This window comes from Paralichthys olivaceus, chromosome 11 (genome assembly GCF_024713975.1).
Source record: "Paralichthys olivaceus isolate ysfri-2021 chromosome 11, ASM2471397v2, whole genome shotgun sequence".
In the NCBI taxonomy this organism is placed as follows: Eukaryota; Metazoa; Chordata; class Actinopteri; order Pleuronectiformes; family Paralichthyidae; genus Paralichthys; species Paralichthys olivaceus.
The window spans coordinates 24,604,665-24,624,629 of NC_091103.1; the positions used below are offsets into that span (position 1 = coordinate 24,604,665).

The 19,965-nt window shown below is 41.9% G+C and overlaps 1 protein-coding gene across 7 annotated transcripts in view; it reads left to right on the top strand.

Moving 5' to 3' along the window:
- LOC109630351 (spectrin beta chain, non-erythrocytic 4) overlaps window positions 1–19,965 on the top strand; it is a 60,896-nt gene that overhangs the window by 13,752 nt on the left and 27,179 nt on the right. For all 7 annotated transcript variants that reach the window (XM_069534269.1, XM_069534266.1, XM_069534267.1 and 4 more), the window contains exons 5-24: window positions 3,299–3,390; window positions 3,523–3,603; window positions 4,409–4,524; window positions 4,632–4,744; window positions 4,867–5,054; window positions 5,495–5,612; window positions 5,763–5,921; window positions 6,048–6,350; window positions 6,555–6,705; window positions 7,079–7,215; window positions 7,611–7,760; window positions 8,146–8,514; window positions 8,610–8,824; window positions 8,919–9,056; window positions 11,555–11,795; window positions 12,374–12,532; window positions 13,003–13,133; window positions 13,216–13,441; window positions 15,470–15,672; window positions 16,677–16,767. In XM_069534269.1, the coding sequence (XP_069390370.1) occupies window positions 3,299–3,390; window positions 3,523–3,603; window positions 4,409–4,524; window positions 4,632–4,744; window positions 4,867–5,054; window positions 5,495–5,612; window positions 5,763–5,921; window positions 6,048–6,350; window positions 6,555–6,705; window positions 7,079–7,215; window positions 7,611–7,760; window positions 8,146–8,514; window positions 8,610–8,824; window positions 8,919–9,056; window positions 11,555–11,795; window positions 12,374–12,532; window positions 13,003–13,133; window positions 13,216–13,441; window positions 15,470–15,672; window positions 16,677–16,767 (3,381 nt within the window). The remainder of the gene's footprint in view (window positions 1–3,298; window positions 3,391–3,522; window positions 3,604–4,408; window positions 4,525–4,631; window positions 4,745–4,866; window positions 5,055–5,494; window positions 5,613–5,762; window positions 5,922–6,047; window positions 6,351–6,554; window positions 6,706–7,078; window positions 7,216–7,610; window positions 7,761–8,145; window positions 8,515–8,609; window positions 8,825–8,918; window positions 9,057–11,554; window positions 11,796–12,373; window positions 12,533–13,002; window positions 13,134–13,215; window positions 13,442–15,469; window positions 15,673–16,676; window positions 16,768–19,965) is intronic.

Here is a 19,965-nt window from a genome sequence, read left to right on the forward strand (position 1 = left end):
TTTGTGTTTCATGTGAATGGCTTCAAAAAATAAGCTTGTTTCACCAGCTAAATACTTTTAATATGAAGCAGCAGAAGGAAATTGTTTTTCATTAGCAGTAACTTTTTACAGAGTGAAAGCTGAATCACATGCTGCATTTGATCTGGTGAGTCCAGCGCATCAACAGAACTGACTCCTTAAACCAAAGAACGGTGGTTGGGTTTTTGATTCTTTTCATGTTTTGGATTATTCCTGTGAGGGACTGAGGTTCTTACTTCCACATGTTCCCATGCTACATGCCGAAGCCCTGGGATGGTAAAATCAGCAGTCGCTTAATTTAGGATGAGCTGCCAGCGGTTGTGTTTGGGGCGGAGGTTGTCACAGCTGCAGCATCATCAGTGTGCGACAGTGACAGACAGCATTGTTTGGTGTAGAAAGCCTGAAAGTCACCCAGGGCTCAGTGGCAGTCGCCTTCTAGTCTCTCAGACAAGGTCACACAGGCACACGCACACACACACACAGACACACACACACACACACACACACACACACACTCTGTTTGTCTGTTTCTGTCTGTCTCTCTCTAGTCATACGTACACCGATGTCCTCATATATTGTCACACTCACTCACACACACACGTGCACTGGTTTCCAGGCCTTAGCAGCAGTGATACAGGATCATTTCATGCGATGTAAGTACAGTAGAAGCTCAGGGCTTGTCTTCATCACGCTTCAGTGCTACAGCACGGCCTCTGCATGAAAGGCTTGTTTAGCATTTTTCAGACCCCTCTGGAACATTCTTGGTGTGCAGCCGCCTGGTGGCTGTCCCCTGGGACTCAGTATTGTCCTGCTTGGCCTAGCTACCTACCACAAAGCACATTTAACAGCACTGCAGGCAGAATTATCTCATGATTTGTTGGGTGACCCTATGATATTAGGTTGTTAGCTCAGTCGACCGTAGAAACAGCATTTATAGTTTAGATTTGTACATTTCTCACAGATATGCTGCACAACTTTATGGTGTTGTCAGTTTAGCTGAGCAGCTGTAACTGCAGTGTTAAGTCTGCAGCAGTCTGCACCCCAGAGCCGCCAGTCAATTGCCTCTTCAATTTTGCATGTGTTGAGAAAGGAGTGAAGGGGACTGATGTTCAAGTGTGTGTGCAATGCTCACCATGGATGGTATATTAAGATGGACAATATGTCTCCACTTCCTCCCAGTGGACAAAAATTCATTTGATATGATATGTTCGGAGCCAGAATCTGCATCGTAGTGATGGTGTGGAGCCATGGTAACGAAGAATATGTTTGAAACTAACTAGTACATACATAACTTAAGTATTTTATCAAGTATATCATATATTTACATTTATTTTAAATAATGTGAACATATAATAATAATAACTTTATTTGTATAGCACTTTTCCTAAACAAGGTTACAAAGTGCTTCACAAAATACATGGCAAAAAAATTAATAAAAGGCAATTTTAAGTGCAAAATCATAAACATTTTAAGACAATTATAACAAATATTTAATACAAGTATGGAGAGCAGCTCTTTGGCCACTGTGGAGAGAGAAAACTCAATTACTGGAAGAAACTTCTTGAACCAGACTCAATGCCCAGTTGGATGGAAAAGAGGGGAGGGGGGTGGTGGGGCAGTAACAGTTGTATAACCTTCATTATAATCGTACCTCAGATAAGTGGAAGAAAATGGAAATGATTACCCATTAGCCCATTTTGTGATGACACTATTATAACTATGATACTAACAGAGTCTGAGGTCTGAGAAGAATTTAGGACCTTGACCTGCCATGTAAAGTGCCTTGAGATAATGTATATGGATAATTACAATTTGGTGGTATACAAATAAAATTGAATTGAGGTTTGATTCCAAATCCTAAGATCTGTTTATAGGGTCAGTAACTGCCCCGTTCCCTCCGTCCTCTGGGGTGAAAGAGAGAGTTTGCTTTGCCCAGTCAGCAGGTATAGGACCCAACCACTGCAGTAACTGAAACTGCACACACGCAGAAAGAGGGAGAGAGAGAAAGAGAGGGAAAGAGAGGGGGAAGAGGACAGAGGAGTGACAGGCAAAGGAAAAGGTAAATCCAAATGCGTTTACAGAACCGTACACAAATAATAACAGAATGTTATTATTTGCAGGAACTTCAATTATAGTCTCTGGTTGGCTTGGGGTCCTATTGTTGTGTACGTGTGTGTGTGTGTGTGTGTGTGGTTGTGGTTGTGGGGGGTGTAATATATGGATGTGCTTTCACACAGATCATTGCTTTTTACAGTGAACCTGAATCAAGACACATTGGTCAATGTTAATGTCAAATTAAGAAGATACTGTATCAAGATTCAAATCTATGATATTAATGCTAATACACTCAGTATTTTCAGATTTGCATTCAAGCATCTAGCATTGAATTATTTCAACTTTCTCCATATTCAGATATTTTCAGCTGTTGTTTCTCTGTTTATTCATAAATTATATCTCTGCTGCTGAAACAACATCTTGTGCCAGTTTCTTTCTCTCTCTCTCTCTCTCTCACACAAACACAGTTCAGTTATAGTGTGTGTGTGTGTGTGTGTGTGTGTGCGTGCATGCGTGCGTGTGTGTGTGTGTGTACGTGCAATGTTGTTTCTAACAACATGGGTAGCAGCTGATTCGTGGGTGTCAGTTCCCCAATTACCTTGGATCATGTCACTGTGATGTGATTGGCTGAATAGCTGTCACTTCTCATCAGGCGCTCTAATGGCTCTGCACTTCTACACACTGAAATCCTCAGCTCTCATTGCTGTCGTCTGTTTTTCAGGAAAAATAAGTCACGGTTTCATGAAGCCATTATCATGATTTGAATGGTGGCTGTGAATGGATGTTCTGAGTCTTCGTGGGTCAACACTTAATAACTGATCTAATCACTGCTTATGACCCACTGCTGTATAGTAATTACAAATCATTTGATAAGTCAACCACAGGTAGCTAATTAGTCAGCTAACTCTCAGTGACTGGCTCAAAAAAACTCAATATTTGACCCTGTAGTGAGAAGTAAACTGAAATTGTAAATACTCAACAGTCACTGACAAGTGTATGAGATACACGGTATTGCATTCTGGGATTTTTAGCAGTTGTATGTGAACACAAATTTAAAAGGCTTGTATTGCCCAGTTTTAAGCTAACCTATATATCGGTCAGGCTCTAGTAAATACCTGTACTGCAAATGTGTGTATTAAAATGGTGTAGGGACGGGAGGTGTTGGGTCTGTGTCACATTGTCTCTCTTATCAATGCTAAACTGTTGCTGTTGTGTTTCTTTTCAGATCCAGGTGATCAAAATAGAAACAGAGGACAACAGAGAAACTCGCTCTGCCAAGGACGCTCTGCTGCTCTGGTGCCAGATGAAGACTGCAGGGTGAGCACTGTGATTGTATATCAACGTATATAGAGGAAAATGTAATGTTCCACGATGAATTAAGTTGATTTGTTAGTGTTGGGTTTATGGTTCTCCTTGGTTCATATTTAATAAAGCTTCTCTCTGGTCCAGGTACCCTGAGGTCAACATCCAGAACTTCACCACCTGCTGGAGAGACGGCCTCGCCTTCAATGCCCTCATTCACAGACACAGGTGATAATTACTTACAACACATTACTCATGATTATAATTTGAAGCTGCAACTGCAGATGATTCAAAACACAGACGCACATGCGACGACTGTGTAATATTCACAAGTACTCAGCCGTCACTGTTATTACGTATTTATATGTTCTTATGTCTTGTGCTGAGAATTCTTATTTTACTTGTATATATTTTTTATTGAATACACATTTTGTCCTATTTTGTGTATTTATTTACTATTTAGCTGCTTTTTCTTTACTATGGGGCTTCTCTGCAGGTTTTTCCACATGATCATAACCAACTGATGTCACAATAATGAGAATGTTGTCCTGGATTTTTATTTAAATTTACATTTACATTTAGGGCATTTAGCAGACGCTTTTGTCCAAAGCGACTTACAATAAGTTGTTTTTTATGTCAGAGAAACAGCCGCAACACACAGAACATTCATGGTGGTTTAATTTAAATTTGATTTTAGTTTGTTACCAAACCAACCAAAGAAATTTCAACAATGATATAAAAATAAGAAAAAGAATCACCGAATGCCCAAAATGGGAGAAATAAAGTGACCCAGCTTGCGGTGGGAGGGGAGGTGAGTGAAAAAACCCAAAACATAGTATATCATGGGCAGTTATAATCATACCAATATACAACCACCAAAAAGGTACAAGTTTGACCATTTTCATAAAATAATGTCTCATGCAAACTGGGTGATCATCAAAACTCACATTTTTGTTTGCAGGGAAAGATTTAGAGTAGAACAGGTTTGACTATCAGAGTCATAAAAACATTTGGATCATTTTGCTCCCTCCAGACCCGACCTGATAGAGTTCCACAAGCTGACGCGCTCCAATGCAACTCATAACCTCCAGCAAGCCTTCAACATCGCAGAGCAGAACCTGGGCCTCACCAAACTCCTGGACCCTGAGGGTGAGAATTTTCAACTGATTTTGGGTCAATTTCAGTTCAAAGCACATTAAACCTAAAGTTAAGCCAATGTTTAACGCTCTGCTTCCTGTCTCGTTCCTCTGGTACAGATGTAAACACAGAGAACCCAGATGAAAAGTCTATCATCACCTATGTGGTTTCCTACTACCACTACTTTTCCAAGATGAAGGCTCTTATTGTGGAGGGCAAGAGGGTTGGGAAGGTAATAATCTGTGTAAATCCACATGATGCTAACACAGCAGTGGAGTAGCCTTTACTTTGAAAGTTAAAAGACCTGCAGTGTCATCAAGCTGAAACACAGCAATAATGAATCACCTTCTTCAGGTACTCGAGAACTGTGTCGAAGCGGAGAAAATCATCAACCGCTATGAAGCTCTGGCATCAGACCTGCTGGACTGGATCGAAAAGACCATCGCTATCATCAGCAACCAGAAGTTTGCCAACTCACTGACCGGAGTTCAGCAGCAGCTTCAGGCCTTCACAACCTACTGCACCATCGAGAAGCCCATCAAGTATGATCTTTTTGCTTCTGTACGATAAGAGACAAGATCCAAGCGAATTTATATTCTTGTGTTGATGCCTTTCATAAACCAATGTTCTGCACATGTTTTTAATTCAAGGCAAATCTTTCATATTAAGGGGTTTTGTACTTGTTTTTTCATTGAAGCAGTGATAAACACCCCAAGCTACAAAAAGTAAACTCCCCCAGAGTGATGACAGCAGGTTAACAGAGTGAACAAAGAAGTCGGCCTTTACCCAGAGTCCTCAGACCTCCCTGTCAGCAAGCGTTCATGCTGCGTTGTGTCCTTGATCAAGACGCTGAATCCCTGAATAACTTTGTGGATGCAGCTTGTTTCTTTGACCTGGTGTTTTTTTAGCTTTTCCTATAAAAAAAAAGGAATGGAAAGGTCGTAACATAATATTCTAAAATGTTTTTTTGTTTCTCGCTCAGGTTTCAGGAGAAGGGAAATCTCGAGGTTCTTCTTTTCACCATCCAAAGCAAACTCAGAGCCAACAACCAGAAACCCTATGTGCCTCATGACGGGAAGCTGATCTCAGACATCAACAAGGTCAAACGTCCATTTCTATTTTGTCTGGAGTATTTTTCGTTTCAATCGCTGATTCATTTCGAGGTCAGATCACTCTGCAGTAGCTGAGAGAAAACCTCTTTTTCATCGCATTGCCGCCAACAAAAGTGTGTTTTGTCATTTCCTGTCCAGGCCTGGGAGAGGCTGGAGAAGGCGGAGCATGAGAGGGGTGTGGCCCTGCGCAAGGAGCTGATTCGTCAGGAGAAGCTGGAGTTGCTGGCTCAGCGCTTTGACCACAAAACCACCATGAGACAAGCCTGGCTCAATGAAAACCAGAGACTTGTATCACAGGTAAGGATCTGAGGACTGAACCAGAATTCAATAATCTTAACCATCCCTCTGCCCCACTTGCCCGTCTTGCCATCCTTTTCCTCCACTCTCCTTCCATTTTCTCTTCTTCTTTGTCTCCTCCTTCAGGACAATTTCGGCTACGACCTGCCAGCAGTCGAGGCGGCAATGAAGAAACATGAAGCCATAGAAGCGGACATTGCCTCATATGAAGAGCGAATCGGAGTGGTGGTGGAACTTGCAGCAGAGATGGAGACGGAAGGATACTATGACATCCGACGTATCTTGGCTCGTAAGGAGAACATCCTGGGGCAGTGGGCTCTGCTGAAGGAGCTGGTGGCAGGGAGGAGGACCCGGCTGGAGAAGAACCTGGCCCTGCAGAAGACTTTTCAGGACATGGTTTACATGATTGACTGGATGGAGGACACACAGGTATGGAGGGGAATGCAGAGAGAGACAATCATCTTGTACAAGCAGTAGAAACAGTGGCGATGGAGGAACATAGAGAAAGAGTCAAATCTGCATAGTTTAAAGAGTGAAAATTGAAAGAGAAGACAAAGCAGAGACATGTGTCCATTAAAAAAATAAAATACAAATTTGTCTTCTTGTCCCTCCGTCCCTTTGCATCCCTCTCAGGTTCAGCTGCTGTCAAAGGACTTTGGGAAACATCTCCTGGAGGTGGATGACCTGCTGCAGAAACACAGCCTGCAGGAGGCAGACATCGCTGTGCAGGCTGAGAGGGTGGAGACGCTCAACACAGCTGCGCTCAAATTTACCACGATAGAGGGTACACACACACACACACACACACACACACACACACACTCACACAGCTATATCACTTTTAAACAAATTATTTTGATCTGTCTGAAGATACGTATATACACTGAGATGATGCAGCAATGAATGTGAAAATGATCAGTTTTGAATTCCAAGATTAGGCCAACACTTATTAGTATTAAACATTGACAAGAGCATCAGACCATGACAATAGAGCTTCAGGTTTTAGTATTCAACCTTTGTGCAGCGTATAATGATCGCTAATGATCACCATGACTCAATTTTTGAAAACCTAATATGAGTAGGTTGATCAGTTTAATAAACTAAATAATAAAGTGTATGTTTTTAATGAACATTAACCTAATGTTGTGGCCCCTCAGGATACCAACCGTGCGACCCTCAGGTGATCTGTAACCGTGTCAACCACGTGTCTTCTTGTCTGGAGGAGCTGAAACAACTGGCAGTGAAAAGACATGCTGAGCTCGAGGAGTCGAGACAGCTCTGGGCCTTTTTTCAGGTGAGACGCCTTGAAAGGTTGTGTTGAATATTCCTCTTCAGTCGAGGGGTCCTTGTGCTGGTGTGTTTGTTGGATACTTCAACCAGTGGAAACATTTCTTAAACTTCATGAAACCGACAACTGTGTGGAAATGAGAGAATAAGCAGGGTTCTTCTCTCAATTTTTTATTTGAAGATTTTTTTTCTTTCACTTTTCATTTAAACAACCAAGTAACTCTTTGAATGTCAAGAGAGACCACGTGCCATTATCCTTATGTTTAAATAATTATCACATTTCCCGCATCTCTATGGCCACTGACTCATATGATTTTTAAATTTTTTTAAATCATTTTTTTTCTTGACGCCTGTATGTTTTTTGTGTCCAAACTTAATGAGTATGTGCGTGTTCTCCTGTAGGAGCTGGAGGAGTCGGAGGCCTGGATCAGAGAGAAAAGCTCCATCCTGGGAGCGCAGGGCTACGGGAAGGACCTGAGCAGTGTGCTGAGGTTACTACAAAAGCACAAGACTCTGGCTGGAGAACTGCTGGCTCACCGGACGCTGCTGCAGGTGTGTGTATGTGTGTGTGTATCTGCTTGTGAGTGATTCAGCACTTGGAATATCTGCAGTACCTGGAGTTTCTGTTCCGAGCTTCATGTACGTCAGTAAAAAAGATTCATTTGCAGTTGTGGTTAGATGTTAGGTGCAGTACCTCCTAAAAGATGAGTCATAGGACTCAGTGTATTTTAATGCATATGTTTTCTCAGCTCTTCAAAGTTGACCACTACAACAGTTTTCAGACTATGATAATGATTTGGTTTCAAACCCTCTTTTCTGCAAATAGAGGAAGCACAGCACTAAACTTGAAATACTGGCTACTGTTCTACTTTAATGTTCCCAGTGTGAAATAATTTACAGCAACGTGTTACCCCTCCATCCTCCCCCACTCCTCCAGAACACCATGAAGAGAGGGAAGCAGATCCTGAGCGAGAAGAGCTTTGGCACCGCGGGGATCCAGGAGCGCATTATGGAGGTGAAGGAAGAATGGAAGCAGCTGGAGGACCAGGCAGCGCAGCGTCTTGGACACCTGCAGGAGGCACTCAACTTTTTCCAGTTTTCCACGGAGACAGACGACTTGGTGGTTTGGCTGCAGGACGCTTACCGCCTGGTCTCCAGCGAAGACTTTGGACATGACGAGTACTCAACTCAGTCACTGCTGAAGAAACATAGAGGGGTCAGCGAGGCTGTTGACAAACATCGTCTGCATGTGGTGACGCTGCGCAAACACATGATGGTGCTGCCTCTGCGGTACCGTGATCAGGAGGTGGGTGAAGGGTCAAAGATGTATTTTTTGTTTTTTTCCCCATTTTTTAATTTACTTGTTATTGTAATTGCGCCTCTTTTTTCTCCTCTGTGCAGGAGGTGCAGGTTCGTATGGGCGAGGTGGAGCAGCTGTACACTGAGGTGGCTGAGGTTGCCGTGCTCAGACAGCAGTGGCTTCATGACGCCCTTGCTGTCTATCACATGTTCAGTGAGGTCAATGCCTGCGAGCTGTGGATTGATGAGAAGGAGCAGTGGCTGGATAAGATGGAGATCCCTGAGAGGCTGGAGGACGTGGAGGTGGTGGCACACAGGTGAGGAACCACTCATATATTTCGAATTATTGTTATCGAGGCTGAGGAGTGACGAGCTCTGACTGACTCTCTGCATCAATGTCCTTGGTTGTAGGTTTGAGAGTCTGGACCAGGAGATGAACAGCCTGATGGGAAGGATCCTGGATGTCAATCAGATAGTTCAGCAGCTCCTGGATGGAGGTCATCCGTCTTCTACGGAGGTCAGAGGTTGTCAGGACCATCTCAACTCCAGGTACGGATATAAAACTGCATTACTCCCAGCATTTACTACTGCTTTTAGTACGACCAGTGACATGACAACTACAGAAGCTATACAAAACATCCCAGCGCTGAGCAAGAAGTGCTCTCGCTACCGCTAATAAAAGATCACAGATTACAATTACTACATCTCTACTGATAGTACTCCTCCTGAGCCAGTGTGTCTGAAAACAAATGAGCCTTTTGGGGCAATAGACACCATAATTTGGGTGGAGGCAGCAGATATTCAGGCCAAGACTCCATCTTTTGTTCACTGTAGACTGTTTGCAATCCCACTGGTTTCTTTTATCACGTGAGTCTAGCGTTTCTCCACACCAAACATACAATCATACTTTACGTAGGGGTTTTGAATACAGACAACATTGTTGGCTAATTAACAGCCAACTTCATATGAATACAGATACATTTTATAAAGGTCTCTGTGTTCCGCCTCTTTTGCTCTTCCAGACCCAAAATCTTTGTCCCTCCTCTGCAGAGTCGTCACATTCACATGCAGAATCTGTCTGTAGAGATTACCCAGAGGCGACCAAGACCAATTCATTTGTATCAAAGTTTTAAACCTAATACTACTATACTGTGGATGTGTCTTTCTGTACTGGTCCTGTGTAGTGATCAGCTTTTTGAATCAATGTGGAGAAAAACCCTTAATCTCAGTTATGGTCCAGTAAAGAGTTACTGCCGCTGTCACCTAAACAGTCAAGAGGATGTGCTGAAGTTATTTTCTAGCTCCTTGGTGGTAATTGGACTTTTTTAACTGTCTTCTCACAAACACCTCAGGCCCTTTCAGTTGATTCAGTCTTGTAGAAAGATGCTGGACTTTAACGTCCCTTCTTGTCTTCGATCAGTGCCTGAGATGTAAATGTAAAATGGCAGCAGACTCAGTATCTCTTCTGTGCATCTGCTGCACCAGTCTCTCGTTATCTGGCTCCTTCTCTGTCTGGCATGTTAATCTATGGTAGCATCCGGCCAAGACCACCCTGTGAAAGGACCTGGCTTTTTTATCCATCTCGGTCATATTCACTGGACACTGGTGCGTCTGGCAGCAGTGTCCATGACGGCCGGGTGTCCATGAATCTCATGACCTTGGCAAGTGGAGTTGGTCTCAGGGTGACCATCTGTGCTGGCTGCCTTAGTCAAGATAGAGAGTAGTTGTCCCAAAAAATAAAAACAAACATTCAAAATAATCTCTGGTATTCATGACTAAAATTCAGTTTTACTAAATAATATCAATTGAATGTAAATACATAAATGCATTGTACAGTGAGTTTAGTCACCTTGACATCCTTGTACAAATACATACACAGATTATAGGTCATATTTGCCCACGTACAGCAGCGACTGCCCTCATTCACACCTCAGCACCAGTGCTGATCTGATCTATGAGACGACTCGTGCAGCTCAGTGTCACTGAGCTGTTTTCCATCCTGCCTGCTGAGCGCTCTGTCTGCCTCTCAGTGACGCTGCCATTACCTCATTACAGTCACAAGGGTCTCTGTGTGTGTGCATCAGTGTGTGTATGTGTGTGTGTGTGTGTGTGTGTGTGTGTGTGTGTGTGGAGACCTGCTGGTCTGGAGCAGAATCAGGAGAGCATATTGTGTGACGATATGGTGAGCAGACGAGGCCTGGGCTGGAACCACAGCTGAGCAGAGAACAAACAGAATCAACTATCTCAGATAAACAGTAACGGTTCATAGCAAGTCGTCATTACAGTGGGTTTAACATGTATTTTAAATTTGATGCAGCTCCTCTCTTGTCAAAGTCAAAATAATTGACTGAGATTTGTGTTTCTTAAGCAATAGACTCAGAGTTACAAGAGAGTGGTTGAATGTTTTCAGCTGTTTTTAGCTGTAATATCTTTAACTCCTGACACATCTGCTGCATTTCAATTTATGCTTGAACAAATAAATATAAGCCCCACAGTTTATACTTATTCAAAACTGATTGTATGATCCTTAAACAAACTGTGTTATCGACAATGTGATTCTTAAAGATATAATATGCAACAATTCTTCATGAAAATGGCTAAAACACCTGAATCTATATATTTAGCTGACTTGCGTACGTGCATTATCCAACACCGTTCAAACCCAGAGAAATTTAAATCAAGGCAGAGGACCTTTTATTTCCTTTGCCTTTCAATCACATCATATCCTCTTAACGCGAGGCTCTGTTATAATTTCCGAGGCACACGCTGTTTGCACCGATCACTCATTATAGATCACAATTATTCATTGTTTAATTATTCATTCATAAAACTTTAATACATGACCTTATCTGTGAATATAATTTGTGACTGAGTTGCGTTGAGTAGATTTTCATTGGCAATCCCACCTTGCTTCACTAAGTCACCAAACTGGGTCTTTGTTATTGTTGTGATTGAGAGACCACTGGCGGTGGAGGTTACACAATGTGCGTTTAGTACTGCAAATGAGAGTGAATGATCTCGTGTCTTTCTTCCCTCTTGAATTTTAGGTGGAACAGCATTGTGGAGCTGGTTGAGCAGAAGAAGGATCAGCTGGACTCCATGTTGCGTCTGCAGAACTACTTGCTGGAGTGTGCAGAGATCAAGTCTCAGATCCAGGACAAGAGAAAAGCCATCGACTCCACTCAGTACGTGGGCAGTGACCTGGGAGGAGTCCTGGCACTGCAGAGACGCCTCTCCACCATGGAGGGAGCCCTGTCTGTCCTGGAGCCTAAACTACTGCATCTGCAGGTTTGGAAATAAAGATATTGACTGTATAAACATTAAGAATAAACTCTCAAATTACTGTGTGAATAAAAATCTGTTTTGATCAAAGGTAGCATTTTGGCAATTCCAGGTTCTTTGGCTTGTTGGCTGTAGTTGTCGTTGATGTAAGCTACCAAAGTCACTGTTGCTGCTACAGAAATTGCATCAGCAAATATAAAAGGATTCATGAATTGGTTATGTTGTCATGCATTTATTCCGATAAAGAGTGATTCTACTGCTGGAGATACACTTGCTTTTAACCATGCAAACACGTCATGTCCGCCTCGTGCATCCTTTTGGTGCATTGATTGCATTGAACGCTACATGTCTGCAAGATTCTGTAGTACATGAAAGTTCTATATGGTCTGAGTTCTGTCATGTTCCCACAAGTGGAATGTTCCAGTAAAATGAGTATCACACAGCAAGTATTTGAACAGTTACGCTCACCCCACATCTGGTTGTTAGACAGCAAGTATATCTCCAGCCGGGGAAACTACAGAAGATATAAACAGCAGAATAAAAGGCTGCACTCACGTTAATGCTGTCGGTGTTTGGTGACGCAGGAGGAGGCGGAGCATCTGGCCTCTGCTCACTCTGGTCGGACCATGGATATTCTCGTGCCCTTCGATGGCATCAGCCTTGAGTGGGAGGAGCTGAAACGCACCCTGCAGGGATGCGAGGACTCACTGTTGGTGGCTGGCAGGCTGCAAAGCTTCATACAGGTACACAGGGATAGTTCATGCATAAGGACATTTCTATTTCTCTGATCAGCCCTTGCTGATAATCATTAGGAACAGAATTGTACCTGACATTAACAATAAAGCCACATCACCCCATTTAAAAACACAGTGCTGCTTTGACTTATTATTGTAACAAGGCAAAATAAACAGTGCTACAGAGCAACATAAACTGTACCTATTGCTTGTTACATTGAAACATGTTTTTTGATATCATATCATATATATTTAAAGGGATATTTTTATCATTTTCACATAAAACAAGGAAATTGTCATTGTGCAAGAGAGAACACGTTATTCCAAACAAAATCCTTTCAAACTGATGTATGGTTATAATATGCTAAAGAGGCTTTAAGTGATCTTTCATCAACACAATTGTCTCGGTGCACAGGCGTATGCAGTGTAACAGTAGAATGGATGAAATGTAAATGGTGTTGCTCTCTCCGTGCTCTCAGGACCTGGACTCGTTCCTCACCTGGTTGGTCCAGACACAGACAGCTGCTGCCTCAGACCAGCTGCCCAACGACCTGGAGGAGGCAGAGAGACTCATCAACAAACATGCTGCCCTGAAGGAGGAGATAGGACGGTGGGTGACCCAATTTTCCTGAGAGATCCTTCAAACTCATCAGATCATGAGAACATTATGAATCAGGACTTTCTCTGTGCAGATATGAAGAGGACTACGAGCGCCTGCAGGCCATGAACGAGCTGCTGGAGTCCGAGGAGGCCCCTCTCCCTCAGGCCGCTCTGCAGCAGTGGCTCCAGAAGCTCGATGTCGGCTGGAATAAACTGCTGGAGATGTGGGAGAGCAGGAGAGAAGTTCTGGTCCAGGCTCATATTTTCCATCTGTTCCTGAGAGACGTTAAACAGGCTGAGTCCTTCCTCAATAACCAGGTGAGATGAGGAAAGAGAAATGGAGGACATCATTTCAAACAGATGTAGTTCATTGCGTACATAAAAGCAGCATAAATGAGTCTTAAAAACTTTAAAAAATCACGTTTTCAATGGCTCGCCCTGGAATCTGGTGCCGATATTCATGTTCCCCAGTGGATGAAGCTTAATGACTGCGTTTATTTAACATGTCAAAGCTTTTACAGTGTAAAATAAGTCCACATGAAAAAGCAGCATCCTTGATCCACTGTTCTCAACGACTTCTCGTCTTTTGTATGCCAGGGTTTCAAATTCTAATGTACTCACATGTCAAACTGAAGAAAAATTGAGGGTCAAATAAAAAGGAAGAACAGACTCACAAGAGAGGGTCTGCAGAGCACCTCTGTATTTTCTGATGTTGGAGCTGGAGCAGTGGTTTCTAGAAACTTAAGATCTACATCATGTTGAAGTGTCAGAGGATGAGCTGTGTGTGTGTGTGTGTGTGTTAGCAATATACAGTATGATGGTATTTGCATGTAGGTCTGAGTAAATTACACATCTTCCCTATTGGTTAAAATCTGTTCATGAGTCATTGGTTAATAAACAAGTGTCATACTCTTAATTTGAACTGTTTAAATAATGTAGTTGCATCATGAATAAGGTAAGATTATCTTCTCTTTAACAGAATACTAGTTTAACAAAATTACAAAACATTTAGTGGAATGAATTAGTAATAAAAACGAAGTGTAGTGTTTTATGTTATGAATCTGTGTTAGGAGCATCAATCAACTACTGACGATGTGTAAATCTACTTTAAAAGGTAATTAAAGTTTTAAATAGATTTACACATTGTGAGTAGTTTTGACTGAATGATGATTTATTTCTTAAGAAAATAATCATAATTTTGTTAAATATTTGTGTGTAAATATGATCTAAGGACGTTAACATATCTACAGACTTGCCTGAGTCATGTGGTTCAGAAGAACAGTGAGTACCACATGCACAGAGGTTTGTTTTTCTAACCTGAAATGTCACAGGCAGAGCTGTCCCTGACCTGTGTGTGTGTGCCTGTGTGTTAACGTGTGTGTGTGGCCTGCAGAATGTGTCCTAACCAGGGACCACCTCTCCTTATAATTGCCATGGTGGGGGAGGAGGGGCTGTTTATTCAGGGAGCAGCATTTCTTCTTCAATAAGTATCAACGATGTTTGAGGCCATAGACCTTTTTCTGCCTCTCCCTGTTGTTTCCGCCCTGATCTCATTTGCTTTCTTCTGTTTCCAGATGATAAATTAAAAACAAATGTTCAATTTTCACATGAATAGTAAAATATAAAAGGATTCCTCATAACGAAGGCTGAGTAACGATTGATGTCGTTATTGATTTATTCAGCTTATTTCATGTTGAATCAACTGATAAATTGAATAAAGATTTAGTGACAATGACTATAAAAGTGAAAAAAAAACATCATAACATACAGTTGATGTCTTCAAAGTCCGAAACATAAAGATATTCCATTCACTAACAGAGAACGAAGAAAAGCAGTGAATCTTCACATTTGACAGACTGGAACAAGTGAAAAATATCATCAGTATCTTTTCCTTTGATTGTCTCATCAATAATGTTGTAACCACAGACTGTAAATAAAAATGGATGTCTTCTCCCACTATCCAGAAATGAAGCCAAAAAATTAGAATTTTAGTTAGAATAATAATAGAAAACTAATTCAAACCAAACCTCTCAGAAACATGAACTCTTGAACAATCATCAGTGTGATACTACCTAAAATGACTCTTTAGTTTGGTCCATGTCCCATCTGCTAACATGGAGGAGGCAGGGTTTCTGACCTATACTGCAGCCAGCCACCAGGGCATGATAGAGGTCATCATCTCGTCCCTATTTATTTATGGTCCATGGTTGTAACCAATAAAGTTGGTTGTTGGAGAACTAACAATGTAAAAGAAGAATCTCATTGTGATATTTTTCTGTGTAATGTGGATCTTCACATTTTTCTTCGTTGCACACCTGACATCACCTCACTTCTCCTGTCTTCCAGGAATCGGCCCTCGCTCACGTTGAGCTGCCCACCACAGTGGAGACGGTTGAAGCCGCCATAAAGAAACACAAGGACTTCACCACCACCATGGAGCTGAACCTGCACAGGATCAAAGCTGTCATCGAGGCCGGCGAGAGTCTGATCAGCCAGAGCAACATCTACTCTGAACGCATCAGGGAACGCATTGACACCCTCGCCAACAGGTACTGACAAACAAGAGGAGTTAAAAATAAAAAGGAATTGGACTCAATCTGACAGTGTTTGTATTATTACGTAATGTTATACCAGTTTCACTTTAAGTCTTTTCAAAGCTCCAATCATATTGAGGATTCCGTTTCTCTCTTGGTTTGTAAGTTTTTATTGATAAGAACTTGTGTGGAGTGTGAGAATATGGCATGTAGAAATAAAACCAGATACAGGCCCGTAGCTCACACGGTCCTCCTCGCTGTGTGTTGTGCACATTTTAAAGCATCTGAGCAGCTGCTTAAACACAATACAACAACAATGAAAGATTAGTAGCTCTACAATCTGAAGAAAAGAGAATTGAAAAGTGTAACTGAAACAGAAACACAGAAAAAGAACTGACACCTGACCATGAAATCTGTGTGATGGTTGTGTGGGTCTGCGTTTGTGTGTGTGTGTGAGAGAGAGAGTGAAGTGGGGGTTGGGCTTTTTTCTGTGTTCAACAATAGGTAACCATATGGTTTTTGAATTTAATTTACATCAATTAACTCGGGGGACGTTAATTATTCTCCCATGGACATAAATAAATGTCACAAAACTGCCACAATGTGATTTACTGTATTGTGGTTGTTTAATAGATAACTTCACAATCATTACATCAATCAATGCTCTTTTTAATAGACACGTTTTCTCTGATAAATAAGTATGTTGAATTGAATTCTCTGTTATCTACAAATATCAATATTCTATCTGAATATTTCCAGGCCAGACATTGAAATAAATACAAAATAGAATGGCCAAACAGCCCCTTAAATATGCATATAAAGCAGTCCCCTAAACATGATTCTTTTTCAAGTTCCATGAAACAATCTCTGAGAAAACCTTTTGGAAAAAGGTTTGTTGAAGTTTGTCAGGTGGTGGAAAAGAAAGAAGACAAACAAAGATAGAAACACACACACGTCTAAATGTGCTTTAAATGTGTTACATGTTTAGTTATTGAGGAGTCTGTCCTTCACTCTTTCAGGGGAAACCAGAACAGAGAGCTGGCTCAGCGGTGGCTGGAAAAACTGAACGACCAGTGGGAACTTCAGAGGTTTCTCCAGGACTGTCATGAGGTAGGAGACCAGACCGGTTTCACACACAGGACGACCTCACGAGGAAGTGAATAAAGCCAGTTTAAAAGCATTTTCTTAGGGAAAATAAAGAAAAATGGTTGTGATATTGTTTGTTTTTACGGGAGCTGACTTCCTGTGTTCTCTAGTGGCAACATCAGATAGTTTTTCATTATTTAGGACTCCGTTAATTCATACTGATTGTTTTAGGATCAACCAATGTTCAATTTTGCCAGAGCAGGAGCAGCTTTTTTAAAGTTCTGTAATGTGTGTTTTAGAAGTTTGGATATATATCGCCTCATCACAGCAGCCGGTTGGTATCCAGATGTGTAAATGTGTAAATCAGCAGTCATGATAATTTCAATGTGGATATAAATATTTCCTTAAATGTTGTTTACGCTGCTTAACGTTGTCAGTGTTATAGTCACACATTGGGAAAGTTTCTTTTCTTGTCATTCAGTAGTTAGATAATGTTCTATATCGACCTCAACCATCTTTTTTAAAACCATGAACATAAGATTGGAGGGTGATATATTATATAGACTCATTGATTTCATATCATATCATTATATATATTCTCTCGGCTTGATTAGCAGGATTTTCCGTCTCAGTATTTTCAGGATAACCACTTTAATCCTGTGTTGTTGTAAGCTATCATTTACATGGTCCGCACCCTCGTGCGTGTCTAGTTGTGTTGCACACAACTCACCTCTCCTGCCTCCTGCAGTTTCTGCTCTTTCACCCTGCAGAGTCACAGACTCCTTTCTGGGCCAAAACCTTGTTTAGTTTCAGCAACTTTCTCTCGTTGGCTCTGCTGAATAATTCAGCAGAGCAGCACCTCATTACTAATTCAGAGGAGGAAGAGTGTATCTAACTGTACATGAGTGTGTGTGTGTGTGTGTGTGTGTGAACCTGAACTCTCAGCTGGCAGTGTGTGTTCTTCTCTTCAGTCAACCCTTCATCCTTGTGTTTCACTGCTGCTCCATCTCCACTTTACACTGACGTTCACAGTAATGTTTGATAGTGATAACATCTTAGAGTTTGTTTTTGTTCTTTAAAGTTAAAGTTTTTATTTCAGCAAACAAACACTGCTTCTCCCAGAGACTCATATCAGCCGATTTTACTGTCGAACAGATATATCTGCCTCTGGTTGTAACAAACGCGGTGCAGAACAGAACATGTTAAAAGGTTTTGTGCATTTGATTTTTGATTTTAAACTATTGGGGTATATTTTATTATCAGTCACATGGGTCCTCATGTCCCTTGGTGATTGGACTTGTAATGCACATGCAGCCTGTCCTGGGAATTTGTGTCTGTGCCTTTCATGAACAACTTTATAAAGAGTCCGAAAACCTCTTATGTAACTTTAGAAGTCCTTCTGTAGCATCTTCCACGTTGTCCTCAGAACAACTCCATCTTCAGGACAATAGGAGACTGAGGAAGTGAACGCAGGTCAAGTTAATACTGTTGTTTTTTTTAAACCAGACTCACCTGTGGGTGTATTTCAGGAAAAGCAGTTTTATGCTCAAACATCAAAACAGCAGTAACAGTAGCTGTAAGTTTGACCATGCTTCTTCCTCCTACTGTATCTGCAGTGAACTACTGTTTGTGCTGGACTCACCTGTCACTTACACTCAGAAGCTATGTAAATAAACTGTTCTTGGAAATGTTATAGATAAACTAAATTCAATTTAGCCTGTAATGTGTTTCTGTCAACATGCAGGTCACACAAAAACTTATTTTTAGTCTTAGTCCTAAGAAGGACAAAGTGTGTTCCTCAAGTGTTTATTTATATATTTTATTAAAATCTAAAACGTAGTCATCAGTTACTCTTGGAATCCCATCACTGTCTACTCAAAATAGAAAAGAATGAAATTGATTTAAAAAAAACCTACTTGAAAACATCTGGTAAATAATCAGTTTTTATTGTATTGCAAATAATTCAGATTTAATAAAATGTCAGTTGAAGTAACATCATCAGATTTATTCTGTTCCACTCATAGTTCCAAGCACAATGATGTTTGATGATGTTTAATAAAGAAAATATCCTTAATCATTTTTTATGTTGAACTTATAATGGGACACTTTTGGTTTTGCTGTGGATTTTCCAGAGAAGCTTTGTGAGACATCTGTTTGAATTCTGACGACGTGATGATGACAGCGAGTCTATAAATCCTCCTCTTCCGTTTCTTGTTGTTCTGCTCTATCTACCCCCCCTTCCCCTACCCATTCATCCTCATTCATTCTCTGTTCGCCCCCAAAACACACACACACAAACACACACACACACACACACACACACACACACACACAGACACACACACACACAGACATGGTCTTCCTCTTTCCTCATTCAATTCATTTACAGTCTCAAGGGGGGCATCAGGCTGTGACCCACCGTGACCTCTGCAGCCGTGTGTGTGTGTGTGTGTGTGTGTCTGTGTGTGTGTGCGTGTGTTACACCGTGTACACTCCTAATGAGTGTGCACACAGTCTTTTTTTTTGGTGTCTGCTCGTAGGACGTGTGAGGTGTGAGCATGTGTGTGATATCCTCTGGAGGAGGTGACAAAGGCGTCGGACTGAAATCCAGCCCAGGAGCAGTAAATCTATCAAACTACAGATGCATCATCCAGGAGAAATCGCTGTCCCTTCTCTCTTCACTATCACACCTCCTCTGTCCAAACCTCTGCTGTGTCTCTCTCTCTCTCTCTCTCTCTCTCTTTTCTCTGCTTTACCACTGCAGCAGCGTCAGGCGAGCTGGAAACAGAGAGTACAGCTGCCTGGGACTGCTGCAGAGAGGAGGAGAGGGATGGTAGAGGGGGGTGGAGTGTGGGAGGCGGAGAATAAAACAAAAGCAGCTGTAGAGGAGTCGTGAGCTTGTCTGTTAGTGGAGCCCGGCGTCTTTTAATCCTTTAGAGCAGCTAAAACTTCAGTTTTTCACAGTTTCTCAACCTTCACACTCGTCCATCCTCCTCCTGACACAATTTAAAAACCCACCTCCCCCTCAGCATCATTAGCTGTGACCGGTGAGCCTGGAGGCGCTGCTTCCACCCCCTGCCCCCTCCAAAAATGTTTGAAATCCCAGTCTTTTGCTCCTCCCCCTCCTCCACTCCATCTCTCCTCCAACCAGCCCGCTCACTCGCTCGCCTCCTCATGAAGGTGTGGAGCTCCCATGCGTCGGCTCGGCAGCCTGCCATTTTA